Source organism: Gadus chalcogrammus, chromosome 14 (assembly GCF_026213295.1).
Source record: "Gadus chalcogrammus isolate NIFS_2021 chromosome 14, NIFS_Gcha_1.0, whole genome shotgun sequence".
Lineage (NCBI taxonomy): Eukaryota > Metazoa > Chordata > Actinopteri > Gadiformes > Gadidae > Gadus > Gadus chalcogrammus.
Genome location: NC_079425.1, coordinates 7,071,740 through 7,085,128, shown reverse-complemented (window position 1 = coordinate 7,085,128; position 13,389 = coordinate 7,071,740). Strand labels below are relative to the sequence as shown.

At 44.6% G+C, this 13,389-nt stretch overlaps 2 protein-coding genes across 4 annotated transcripts in view; one reads left to right on the top strand and one right to left on the bottom strand.

Moving 5' to 3' along the window:
* The first annotated feature begins 514 nt into the window (after positions 1–514).
* Positions 515–11,162, top strand: wdr93 (WD repeat domain 93). 3 transcript variants are annotated; one of them, XM_056608276.1, is made up of 16 exons: positions 515–612; positions 866–1,127; positions 1,759–1,960; positions 2,328–2,392; positions 2,658–2,736; positions 2,833–2,918; positions 3,333–3,408; positions 4,203–4,329; positions 4,705–4,778; positions 6,347–6,433; positions 6,656–6,787; positions 8,339–8,531; positions 9,217–9,277; positions 9,559–9,715; positions 9,945–10,131; positions 10,366–11,162. In XM_056608276.1, the coding sequence occupies exons 2-16, from the start codon at positions 900–902 to the stop codon at positions 10,472–10,474; spliced, it is 1,863 nt and encodes a 620-aa protein (XP_056464251.1). In that variant the 5' UTR covers positions 515–612; positions 866–899; the 3' UTR covers positions 10,475–11,162. The 3 variants fall into 3 exon arrangements, with proteins under 3 accessions (XP_056464251.1, XP_056464249.1, XP_056464250.1); XM_056608274.1 differs by having other exon boundaries at positions 4,203–4,368; XM_056608275.1 differs by having other exon boundaries at positions 515–1,127; positions 4,203–4,368.
* A 2,048-nt stretch (positions 11,163–13,210) lies between these two features.
* The window catches only part of LOC130403635 (putative gonadotropin-releasing hormone II receptor), a 3,172-nt gene continuing 2,993 nt past the window's right edge, over positions 13,211–13,389 (bottom strand). The window contains exon 3 of the mRNA XM_056608051.1: positions 13,211–13,389. This exon is cut by the window's right edge and continues 600 nt beyond it. The gene's annotated coding sequence lies outside the window, so the exon portion shown is untranslated.

Below are 13,389 nucleotides of genomic sequence, written 5' to 3'. Positions count from 1 at the left end.
TTGATAACACGTGGTCTAAAGCCGGTGTTGGCCCCAATGTATGATTAATTTGACAGTAGGCGAAATAAGACCGTTTGGAAGTTTTGAAAAGTTGATGAGGCTTTCTGAAGCCGCTCTTCTCGGACCATGGTTCTATTGTGTTTTTGGAAGAGAAACGGGACTGCTGTGAGCCTGTGACAATGAGGACGTGTAGGCTGAGAGAGGAGCCTGAATTGGAGCGTTATTTTGCAAACCTTGGTGCAATTTCCGGTCTCTAACTTCCTGAGATGTATAGGCCAGCCACAGTACCTGGAGTGAGAAAAATAAGAATGTCACAAAATAACTGAAACAACGACCATAAATATGGATTTATTGATGACAAATAAAATACAAAACATGAAAGCAATATCCAAAACCAAATGTCTCAAAGGTAATATCGGAAGTTACGCACTCTCCCTCGCCAATAACGCTGATTAGCCGTTCCTTCGTGAAACGAGAATGCAGGCGAGTTGAGATGAAACGAGGAGCGGGATGTTGCCATGGCGACAGGAAGCGTAAACAAGGCTAGCGGCGGTGGTGGTAGTGGTGGTGATCAGATAAGGAGCTCTACCTGGGGAGGTCTACCGTGATAAGGTAAGGAGTTATACTTGGAGTGGGGCTTATCAATTTAGAACAAGTATGTAATCTATCTCTAGGCCTACGTTATATTATACGCGCATGTTGGATATGTAGGCTGATAGTTCATCAGGAACATAGATGTAATTAGCCAAGTTGATCAGTTTGAACCCAAGTCTGATGTCCTGCCATTCCTCGCTGTGTCACCACAAAAATATATTATTATTATAATGGTAGCCGAAACACTGTATTAATAAACTAATAAATACAGGTTGCTGAGTTGACCTAAAGCAGAGAAGTACACAATGGCTATCCCTGAGCCCTCTGAGCAAGACTGGGGTGAGAAAGACAGCGAGAGTTTTCTGACCGATCCTGAAGAACTCTGGGATCGACTGCCCCAGCCTTACCGCATGATCGACAAGGTCCTAGACATATTACTAGGCACGGCCTGGGAATCGATCCTGAAAAGAGAAACAGCCAGGAGTGCATCCCAGAAGAAGCATCCTAATCTCATGCTGTCCGCTGATACAGAGGTACATGCACATGCTTTGTTTGCTGTTGTTGTTCTTTTTCTTGCTAGTAGTAGTAGTAGTAGTAGTATATGTGGCAGTGCAGATATCTTCAAAAATAACATCCCTCTCTAATCCTGCGTGCAGGTACACAGGTAGATAGACTAATTGTTGTGGTTGTCATTATATTATTATCAGCTGTATTAGATTGTATTTCGGGCTGTTATAAAGACATTTTATAATTTGCATTATCGTAGTTTACATTATATACATCCTTTATTTGCTTGAATTAAACTATCAATAACGTCACCCATTTTTAGTGGCCCATTTTATTATTTCCAACTCAGTTATAGGCTCCAATCCATACATGGACTTGTTTATCTCCCAAGACACACAACCCGCTTGGCTACCTCGCCTCACTGGCAGAAAACACTGGTTAACACTGTGAATATGTCTGTCTGTCTGTCCGCTGCCTGTCTCTCTTTCTGTCTGTCTGTCCGCCTGCCTGTCTCTCTGTCTGTCTGTCTGACCTCTGCCCGTCTCTCTGTCTGTCCGTCTCTCTATCTGTCTGTCTGCCTGTCTGGCCATCTGTGTCCGTCTGTCTGCCTGTGTCTGTACGTCTGTACGTCTGTCTGTCCCTCTGCGGGCGTCTCAGCTCCCAGAGTGCACCAGCTGCCTGGCGTGCTCGGGCGACGGCCGGTACCTGGCCGTGGGTCACTCCCAGGGGGTCTCTGTGAGCTGCGCCGTCTCCCTGGCCTGCGTCTCCTCCTGGCTCGAGGACGGGCTGGACATCACCGCCATTCGGATGACGGGCGTCGGCCAGGAGGCCTATCTGATCAGCACCGTGGATGATATGGGTGAGTGACAGGAGGGGGGACGGGGGCGGGATAGTCTTGTGGTCAGGGTGTTCAAGCAGATCACAGATGAAAGGTGGTTGGTTTGGTTTCAACCCCGATGTCCGCGGTCTACCTGTCCTTGAGCAAGGGGACTAAAGCCCCAACTTGCTCATGCGATGCATCTATATGAATAAATCACGGAGTGGCTTTGGATAAAAGCATCCTCTAAGGGAAAACTTGGGAATGGTAAATGTGTCCTTTATCCCTCTCAGCTCAACTGTCAGTTCATTCAGTCTTAGTGACGTTCCTTTGTGCTGTTTCTCTTCTATCTACCCACATATTAACCTGACCTCGGAGCGAGTGTATTTACCATGAACTGTTATTGCAGGTGTCGCCAGAGTCTTCGCGCTTAGCGCTGAAAAGATATACCTACTCAAGATCGTCAACAAGACGGTGTGTATGGTCATGGTAATAGTGTCACGGACTCACAGTGGAGCCTATGTGCTAATCCTGCCATTATAAGTGCAGTCATGGATGAATCAGCGATACATTTGCAAAGGAGGCATTGTCAAAGTCAACGTGTGAAAGCTTCTAATTTACTTGAAAATATGTATTTTCATCCACTTTATTTTTTCCGTTTTTTTAATGATGTCATCCTGTTTTTTTAAATGTATTTAAAATATGAAATCTGAGTGACGGAAATTATTTTCTTTATCAGGAAGACATCAACCAGAGAAATGTGTGCGTGACCTTTGACCTTTCTGAAGGTGGCGATTTCGGAGCGGTGTTAATGAGCTGTAAGGTCCTTCATCTCTGTACCGATGGTTTTATACAGGCTACATTGAGCCAACCGCATGCTCAGATGTGTAAAACATCATTATCTTTTGTCACAGGCAATGGTGCTTTTTGGTTGGACATCTATAATTTCCCCCTAAAATCCTGGCTTGCAGACTTGAAGCAGGCAGCACCTCAGTCCCAGGTGATGAAATTCTACGTCTGACGTGTATTACATTGCATGTTAATGTCAGTAAATCTTGTTCCTTTCTTTAGTAAAATGTGTACTTTTTCTCATTAGCACTCTCTAGTGGCTTGGGGAGGAGTAGCAGTCATTATTTTCAGATGGGGGTGTCAAAAATGGACCAGAATATTCCTCTATATGGATCGTTTTGTTCTTGAGATTAGATTTAGCTGCAGTAGAACATTTACATTATTCAGGATGAAGGTTACATTTGACATTTACTTTCATCATCCATTCATTCAGAGCCAGAGAAAAACGAGTATTTTTCTTGATGCATTCAAATGCACAAAAATAAGCCCAGTTGAAGCCATAGAGATTGTAAAATAAAGACAAAACTATAATTCTAGCCATTGGTCTTTATTTCCTCATGAACAGAAGCCGACAGGTGGAGATGTTAATTGGACTCATTGCTCAGTGCTGATGAAGATCACCTCAGGCAAATTACCAACAGGTAGAATTACAGTACAGCAAAAGCAACTTGAGAACTAAAATGTAGCCAAAATGCATATGTGTGTGCGATATAGCCCAATATCAACAGGCCGATTATATAGACCGATTTTGGCCTATCACAGATAATTGGGTATCGTTGTATATGTTTGCCGATATGCACCGATTTATGATTGTAATTACCTCTTTATAAATCCTCTACTGTCGTGGTCGAACCTCTTAGTACTTTAACTAAGCACATTCACGTAATAAACACTCCCAGCATTAACAGTTTTACATCATGTTCTGAGTGAAGGTTCGTAGCTCCTGCCCATACTACAGCTCATTGGTTCCTTTAACTCATGGTTTTATGATGATGCTGCTGTGTCCCAAAGCATTGCTGGAGGGAGAGCAGCAAATCCCAAGGAGCTGTTCTACCTCCAGGATACCGCAATATATATATATCATATATATATATATATATATATATATATATATATATATATATCATTATTATATATAATTATATATAATAATTATATATAATATTTTTATATATCAGCCGATCTATCAATATCTGTATTCTGTACTCCCGATCGGTATTAGCTCCTAAAGTACGGTATTGGTCGGGTTCTAGTGTGTGTGTGTGTGTGTGTGTGTGTGTGTGTGTGTGTGTGTGTGTGTATTTGTGTGTGTGCTTGTGCAACACAATTTGCATTCAGCTCATATTCGTCCACCACTTCGCGCTTCTGGTGATTTTGTCCCATCGGTTTGATCTTTGCATTTTCAACACAACAGAACGCATGTGCTTCTTTGCAGGAAAAACACTTCAGAATCCAGCGGAGCTCTTAAAGAAAGCAGAGCAAGGCGGTGGTATGGGTTCTGGACAGAACCACATGATCGGTGTTCACCAGTGGAAGGATCAAGACGCTGCGTTCAGGTCCAAGTACGGGTCCAATTCAGACCACGTGGGAACCCAGCCTCGGTACAGTAGAGAGTTCAAAGACAGTGTCGGTCGTTACTTATTGATTCTGTCAAAGGCAGCACTGGGATTTCCCAAATCCCCAGTGGTGAATGACTCTGGACAGAGGCTAAGTTGATCTAATTAGGATACACATTGAGATCATATAGCGATGATGTAATGCATGCAACTGCATTCATATAACTGGGTATGATACATTTCTGGAGACGATTCGACTCGCAAGAGCAAAGAGTGCGTTAAAAGCCAAATGGCATCCACCGTCAGTTTTATAAAGCAGGCTGGCTCCATTCAGGCTTCCACTCTGCCCACTGAGACCCGCATCATTACTCTGTATTTCAGCCTTGGCAGCATGCACTTCCTGCAGCTGTGTGGAGTGGCGGCTGGTTCAGGTGCAGAAGCGACCACCCACACAGGTTTGTGCGAGTTAAGGCTCTGGGCTGCAACAGAGATAAAGGGGAGAATTTATAATTAGGACCATAATTTGATTATTTGGGATACAAAGGTACTCTACCAATCCGAAATAACCACAAGGGCTGTAATTCAGCGTCGTCATCGATGTATGGATGAGAGGGACGCATTGGGCGCTGTGTTATAAAATAAGTAACTGTGATTACAAATAATCACAATGCGAAAAAGGTGTACAACCATGTTGCCTGCCAAGGCTGCCAGCTGAGAGCACACAGAGAGAGAGAGAGAGAGGGAGAGGGAGAGAGAGAGAGAGAGAGAGAGAGAGAGAGAGAGAGAGAGAGAGAGAGAGAGAGAGAGAGAGAGAGAGAGAGAGAGAGAGAGAGAGAGAGAGAGAGAGAGAGAGAGAGAGAGAGAGGGACGGAGGCACTCAGTGAGAGAGAGAGTGAGAGACAGAGAGAGAGAAAGAGAGTGAATGGGAGACAGCTCTCATACACTTGTGGTCAGCATCAGGTGCATGATGTTATCTCAGCCATGCCAGCGGCAGAAACTAAACAACACCCCAACTAGTCAGGCATGGGTGTGGTATTGGCATTTGTAGTGGAGAGCTGTGGTGATGCCATGGTCCAATTAAGTTAAGAAGAGCTTATAACAGCTTCCATAGTAGGATTTGACACAAAAGCCCCAAGAAATCAGGACTTCATTTTGTCCTAATGCGGGATGTATCAATGCTATGGCCTACCAGTTGAGCAAGACAGGAGCAGACAAAACTCACTCTCTTAAGCTGCTCATTTGTAATGGCCTACTTCTCAAGAGCTGTGTAATTAACAGAGAAGACGATGCATTAGCGATGCATTAGAGGCGCTACATTATTTTAGCTTTGACTGTTGAATCGGTAAATGTGATGTGCGATGTGCAGCTCTGTAATGACTCACTACCACTGAGTGTGTGTGTGTGTGTGTGTGTGTGTGTGTGTGTGTGTGTGTGTGTGTGTGTGTGTGTGTGTGTGTGTGTGTGTGTGTGTGTGTGTGTGTGTGTGTGTGTGTGTGTGTGTGTGTGTGTCAGTGTGTGTCAGTGTGTGTGGGCTCTGAGTGTGTGTGTGTGACATGATCCAGTCAGCGTGGTTCTGGATCTGTAACCTCCTCAATGTCAACAGTGACACATGATTGATCCAAGAATTGTCATCCTGAAGTCCCGACCATCGGCCCCCGGCCACCCCCCTATTGAAGCTGTGTCTGTCTCCCCCAGTCCAGCGATGGTTGGTGGACGGTCTGCTGAGTCACTGGCTTGGCTCCTGTCTCTGCTGCTTGAGTGGCCTTTCTCTGAGCCCCGAACCGCAGCGCAGAGCCCTGCGTCACCAAGCTCTTAGTCAGACCTTTGTGTCTTTCTTAATATATATATTTATTTTTTGACAGACACTTTTTTTTCTTCTTTCATTAACATTTAAGAAGATGAATCATGGAACATATTTTAAAGCCCCTGTTAATTAAATCATATAATAGCCATTTAAAGGGCATTGGTGGATGATGTGTTGATGAGAGGAGTACAGTCTCTCTGGTCCTATATATCCTCTTAGGTGAGGTGCCAGAGTCTATTTGCCTTTGGTGGACGGGCAGCCATAACCTTCTCCAGTATTCCCTGTGCAAGGCAAAGGATAAACACGGTAGGATTTTCTCTGTTACAAAATTGGTATTGTGAAATGCAAAACATAAAAAAAAAGGAAAATTATTTCGAATTGACGACCGATTACCAGCGACTAAAGCCAGGTACTGGTCAATTCATAATTTGTACGTTTTCTCTGTCGCTCACACCGGGCACGGCCTGAATGATATTGAAACCGTTGTATTGAGTCTTGATTTTGAGTGTTGGGTGTGGTTGGGTTGAGATGTGGATCCTAGACCAGCCATGCTGTGGCCCAACGCTCAGGAGATCGTCTGCTCCGCCGTCAGCCAGAGCACCCGCTTCATCGCCCTGGGTCTGGAGCCGGACCTGGTCTCAGTCTGGGACAGGCAGACAGGTCAGTTATGAGAGCTGGACTAATGCCGTTTTCATTACTGGTATGTTCTTTCTGTACACTGTGGCTATCCAAATGAGGCGCGTATTGTGTGTATGAAAGGCTTTTTGAAACCGCCCGTACCCCGGACTTCACTTTGATGTTTCCCTGCTTTGAAAGTGAGCAGCAAGTGGGTCTCAGTGGTGTCCACCTTCTATTGTTGTCTTCCATCAGTGAGCTTATATACATGCCCTTTCTCTTAGGCTTTCGGTCACTCCCGTTGCATTATTCATGTCCTTAGTGTAATATTCCTGCGTGATCTTTTTTATTTCTGTTATGTCCATGTGCCACTGCCCGTTACATGATTCAAGTTATTAGTGTTATGTTCATGTTCCATTCCAAGGATACCCATGCCATTTTCTTCACTCCTATTAATTAAATAACTGACTCATTTTCAAAGACGGTGAACTGCGACGTGCGACCTCGCCATTTTTACATCTGCTGCAACACCATTAGCCGAGGCATGCACAGAATGGGAATGACTTTTCAGTGCCGATGTCCGATCTCAAGCAAGGTAGTGCTTTCACTCCATGTACTCTGCGTGTCTTCCTCTTGCAAAGCTGAGACATTATGTCAAAGGGGCCAGCAACACTTCTCTTTTATGAGTAAGTCGTTTAGCCAACGTTTATCAAAAGTGACATCCGTTTAGTTTTTGGATCTTTTTTCAAGCACATCATTAAGGAGGGAACTGTAGAAGTTGGGCATCTTACCCAATAAAAGAGGATGCGAAACCGCATGTTGCAAGGTAGACTGCAGTTGTCGGTCGCGGTTCACACCTCTGGGCTGGGAGTGAAACTCTTCAACCACTGCGCCATCCTGCCCTCTAGTATTTCTTTGCGTGCAGCGTTAGTTTGTTTTGTCCTGGCCGCGATCTGATGGCCCAGTGAGCCTTCTGTGCTGCTTGTTTCAAGAAGTGGGGGGATATTTTTAGTACACTCCCCCGCGGCCTCATCTCTTCAAGTCACTCAGTCAACTTCGTAAAGCCAGGGTTGCTTCTCCCAGGCCGCTAGAAACAGGCTTTTATTTCAGCGCAGGCCAGGACACTATGACATGAATCAACAGGGGGAGGCTTTTTTTTTTTGTCTCTCCATCCATTCTCCAAGTCTTTTGGATCCGTCTCTCTCACCCTCGCCCTGTCTCTCTCACCCTCGCCCTGTCTCTCTCACCCTCGCCCTGTCTCTCTCACCCTCACCCTGTCTCTCTCACCCTCGCCCTGTCTCTCTCACCCTCGCCCTGTCTCTCTCACCCTCGTCCTGTCTCTCTCACCCTCGCCCTGTCTCTCTCACCCTCGCCCTGTCTCTCTCCCCCTCGCCCTGTCTCTCTCCCCCTCACCTTGTCTCTCTCACCCTCGCCCTGTCTCTCTCACCCTCGCCCTGTCTCTCTCACCCTCGCCCTGTCTCTCTCACCCTCGCCCTGTCTCTCTCCCCCTCGCCCTGTCTCTCTCACCCTCACCTTGTCTCTCTCACCCTCGCCCTGTCTCTCTCACCCTCGCCCTGTCTCTCTCTCTCTCTCCAGGCTCGCCCCTGTCTGTGGTGGTGGTCTCGGCGGCAGACAGTGTCCTCACTCGGGTGATGTTTGTGGAAGGCGGAATCCCTGCAGCGTTTTCCCGCCGGGTGCACCTGGTGGTCTCTTGTAGGAGCGGGACCACCCTCACGCTCACCGCCGGCGCCTCGGCAGCCGTCAGCGGCGCCGAGACCCTCGGAGCTAGGTGAGTGGAGCTAGGTTAGCGGAGCTAGGTTAGCGGAGCTAGGTCAGCGGAGCGCCGTGCGACCAAGCTGCTTAGATAAAAGTCCTGTTGGTGTGTGAAGTGAGGATGACGATGATGATGTGGAAGTGATTGCAACCCTCTTATGGAACACTCATGGAAAGTGTGCGTGTTACGATTGTGTCTGTGTCTGTTTGTGTCTTTGTGTGTGTCCTTTGTGGTTGGTGGTGTACAGCGCTGCTGTGATTTTAAGGGGGATAAAGAGGTGCTTTTGCCCACCTGACTGTGGCACTTGCTCTTGAAGAAGATTCTCTGAGTGGTAATAATTGGATCCTTCCTGCACTTTATGCACAAAGTCCTCCAAAGTGTTAAATGGCAGAGATGCATTATGCTCTTTTCCTCTAGCCATGGTTTAAGGGCAGTGAAAAGGTCTTTTATTGTGCCAAAGAACACACTCGAAAGGACCCATTGTACACAACCCTGGCAGTAATCGCACAACCCGAAAAGCACAAAGTAAGAGTGGGTTATGAAAGCACATTTTTTTTAGAGGAACGGATAATTCCCAAGATTCAGAGAACAGTGTGTCCACTTCTTATAATTGCGGTTATGACGGGTTTGCAACGCTGGACACTATTTCCCCTCTTACATCTACGATGGATTCAGCTCTGTTGCTTCTGTGATTATCTAGACCGGGGGAGGCTGGCCGCCGTCCTTCCGCCATCACATCAGTGGCTTTCCTGCTGGGCCTGGTAGGACACGGCGACCTTGTATCTCTATTGACCCACCGCTTCTGCCTTCTATGTTACCATCCGTGTTGTTGTCATCCGAGGAGAACATATGATGATTGATTCGCTTTGGAAGGATTTTAGACTCAATTAAATTTCCAGGCAAGGGATAAAGAATTGTTAGTGTTTCCAAAACAATACAGAATGAAGTTGAAGGAATACTAACCCGTCTGTGGGGAAGATGAGGAACATAACGTGTATGTGTTATCTGGCCCTTCTGATGGCGTGATCGATCGACGGGGCAGACTCTCGTGCTGCAGAGAAACGGAGAGTTGTTGATCCTAGACGCCATCAATAAAGCTACGGTGTGCTGTTTGATGGCCCCGGCCACTCATCTCCTGGCTTGCCCCCTGGATCCTGTGTTTACCCTGGATACCGTGCGTCAAACCCTGTTCATGCGAGGTAAACCAAAGCTGGATGTATGATTCATGAACACACATGTGGCTCACAAAGTACATGCACACCCTTTGTAGCCTTTCAACAAAATATATCAGTTGTGATGCGGTGAAGCTTCGGTATTACCTATTAACGTTTGATAGCTTTTGTGATTGAACGCAATTGGAGTAAAGTGCCATTAGGTGAAATTGCAGAAGGAGATTGAAAGAGGCTTGTTTTGAATCCCTTGTTTTAGGCGACCAACTGACAAGTCAAAGGTCTGAGGTGCCAGAAAGGATTCAGAGTCATCTGTTGGTTTTCCGGTTCGGAGATCATGCTCTCTTCAAGCCACACATGGTGGCACCTGGAGGCTCTGTCCAGCCAGTGACAATGATCACCTTGGACACTTTGGAGCAAGCTTGCAATCGCTACCTTCAGCATAGGTTTGGCATCAAAACCATTATGCACTCGCTTTCCTATTTTAATAAAATGTGATTACAATTTAAATTTGATTAACAATTCGAATAACAAGGACTGCAACAGTGAGCAGGTTACGTTTAATTGGTTTATTTATTTTCTTAATTTTTGCTTTGGTGGGGTGGAGGGGGGAGTGAGGTAGGTAAATCATTCCAATAGGGAGATGTAATCAGCTCTTTCTCCTGATATTGTTGCACTAGGTCGCTGATTGCAGGGCAGGAGAGCCACAAAGCAGTGAGTATCACGTGCATGCAGACCCAGGAGAACGTGCACAAGGTCCGGAAAAGGACGAGCCTGAACTCCCAATAAAGCCCGCCTACACACCGGAACCCCGTTGACCACCGAACAAACCTTTGGCAAACAAAAGCCCTTTTCGTTTACGATGTGGAGATAAGCACCTTGCCTCAGTGAGGTCAGACATGACATGATATAAGATGTCGTTGGTGAAGGGTCTTTCTGAGTCTAATTGCATTGCACACAAGCACGCATACAGACAACCGAGGACACGCACACACACACACACACACACACACACTGTGTTTTTCATCTGTCATCTCTCAAGAGCTGTATTTTCATCTGATTGTGACGACGGGCCATCTCATATCCCCGAACCCCCCTCCCATGACCCTAATGCATTTGATTTGATTATACTTCCACACTTGAACACTTGTTTGTGTGTGTGTGTGTGTGTGTGTGTGTGTGTGTGTGTGTGTGTGTGTGTGTGTGTGTGTGTGTGTGTGTGTGTGTGTGTGTGTGTGTGTGTGTGTGTGTGTGTGTGTGTGTGTGCATCTCTTCGGCACACAGGAGGAGATATTGATGCTTTTGCCCTTTCTGTTGGACTCTTCAAACCTTTTGTCTCCTGAGAGGCAGAGCGAACGAAGTGTAACAGGTCACTGTGAGAAAAGCATTTTCACACATATATTAAAGAAAGAATTTATTGTTACGGTGCTCTGTTCTGTTATCTTGTTATATTTTATTAATTCTTCATTCAATGTGAAACTGCTTCTTAAATGTATGGCATTGACTACATATATATATATTTTTTTGGCTTTTTTTGTGAGAGATATTTAAAAAAAAAAGAAATAAAAAAATAATTAAAAAGATACAGCTATCATTGTCAATCACATAAATTAATATGCTAATACTTAAATGTAGAACAAAACCAATTGATTGCTGAAAAATTACTTATAGAATTCATTCAATCTTCTTGCATTCATTAAGCACCACGAACAGTATCTTACCGCTACGATGCTTTCAAACCTAAAGTTTATTTTTGAACTCCAGAGTTCGTAGTTACATTGTCATCTACACTCTGAGCTCCTAGAGTTCATATAAGTGAAGGTGTAAGCCGTAGGTGGAATTCACAGCCCTGTGCTCAATGTTTATGAAGTAATAGATTATTGTCAAACACTAATAGGCAAACCAATTCTGGGAAACAGAATAAAGTAACATCTCACAATCCCTTAGAGTGAGTGTGCCTAAGAGCGTAATGGCTTGCTACTCCACACATCATCAACTCTAGAAGAAAAAATTCTGGTAGAGCTGGTTTCGCATGTTGGGAGTTAATTACATGGCTGTAGCCTGACCATTTGGAATTATTACCATTGACTATCAAATGATCTAATTGTATCCGAATGTTGAGTTGCACCTCTACAAGAGGGACTGACATGTTATTCTGTGGCAGAAACCACTCTTATGACCCGTCAACACTATATTACACAAATTATCTATTTTTTATTATCTTTAATCAGGTGTGTTTTTTTTACAATGTTGTCTTCTTCTTAGATACCCCTACGACCCACATCTCACAATGAAGACACTGTATTAGTAGATATTCTGAAATAACTACTTTTTTAGTAATTACAAAATGATTAACTACTCTAATAAAATGAACACATCCTCATGGGACTCATGTATGCCTGGGTGCTACAGAAGATCAGCCAGCACTAAGAAGGCTTTGGCTACAGAGAAGGCAAGGGGGGATTGACATTGCATATCTGATTCAAGAGAGGATCCAAATGCAGCTATCACTTTTTAATCCGATTTCCCTCTTTTATATTAGCCATTCGTGATTGACAGCCTGTTCGGAATTTCAAATATGTTCAAGGTCACATTGGATTGAAACTGCTTCAATTTGACTTTGAAGAGACATCAAAAGTTGTGTGAGTTGGAATTCTAGGGGTTGGCATGTTCAGAATTGCTGCAGGAAAACTACAGTATGAATATGGAAATCAATTGAAGGGAACAGATTTAGTTGTTGCCGTGGTTCCTCTTAATTGGTTGTTGCTTTGGCCACAGCAGCATGGGACACTCTGTTTGCCAAAGCCTGCAGGGCTCTGACGCAGTTATTGAAGCTGTGTTTCACAAGCCACTGGATTTCAAATTACACGTTCTGCGGCTACATCATTACTTTGATATTGCTCAAGTCTGTTCATAAGTCACGTTAAAACAGAAAAATACTCCCACACAAACATGCCACACACACACACACACACACACACACACACACACACACACACACAGACACACACACACACACACACACACACACACACACACACACACACACACGCCCTCATGCAATCACCCACATGCCCACACACACAGTTTTTTCTGGTTATTCTAGGCCTTTCTTCTTGCCCAACAGAACACTTAAGTAGATTTGCCTCAGAATACCAGGGACCATCAAATTAAATTGCCAATAAAAATGCTTTCCTCAATTATGTTGTTGCACTGAGGAAGAAATTAAGCCTGAGCTGCAATGAATTGAAAGATCGACCATTCCTCCCTTCCAGGATAATTCAAGCATTATCAATAATGAACACTGTCTCTTTAGGGATGTGCTTCCCTAACAGAGATCAAACCATAAATTATGAATCCAAACCCTTCATCACAAATGCTGTGCACCTCACTCCACGTTTTTCAAAACTTTCCCCTAACTAACTGACATGTCGTCACTAGAAAAACCAGGACAAAGTTTTGGAAAAGCATTCAGGTGTGTTTATTGTACATCGTTTTAAATCATTGATACACTCAACTCCAGCAAACAGCGACTCAGAATTCACAACACATTTAAACGTGACGAAAAAATATATATTTTTGTATGAGGGTGAATAGGTTCTCCTCAGCTCTCAGATGAGTCAGTACGGTCACGTGTGAAATGTCTCAAAATTACGACATCAAAAAAAGAACACAAGCCTCTTGGCATCAAAGACAGCAAACAA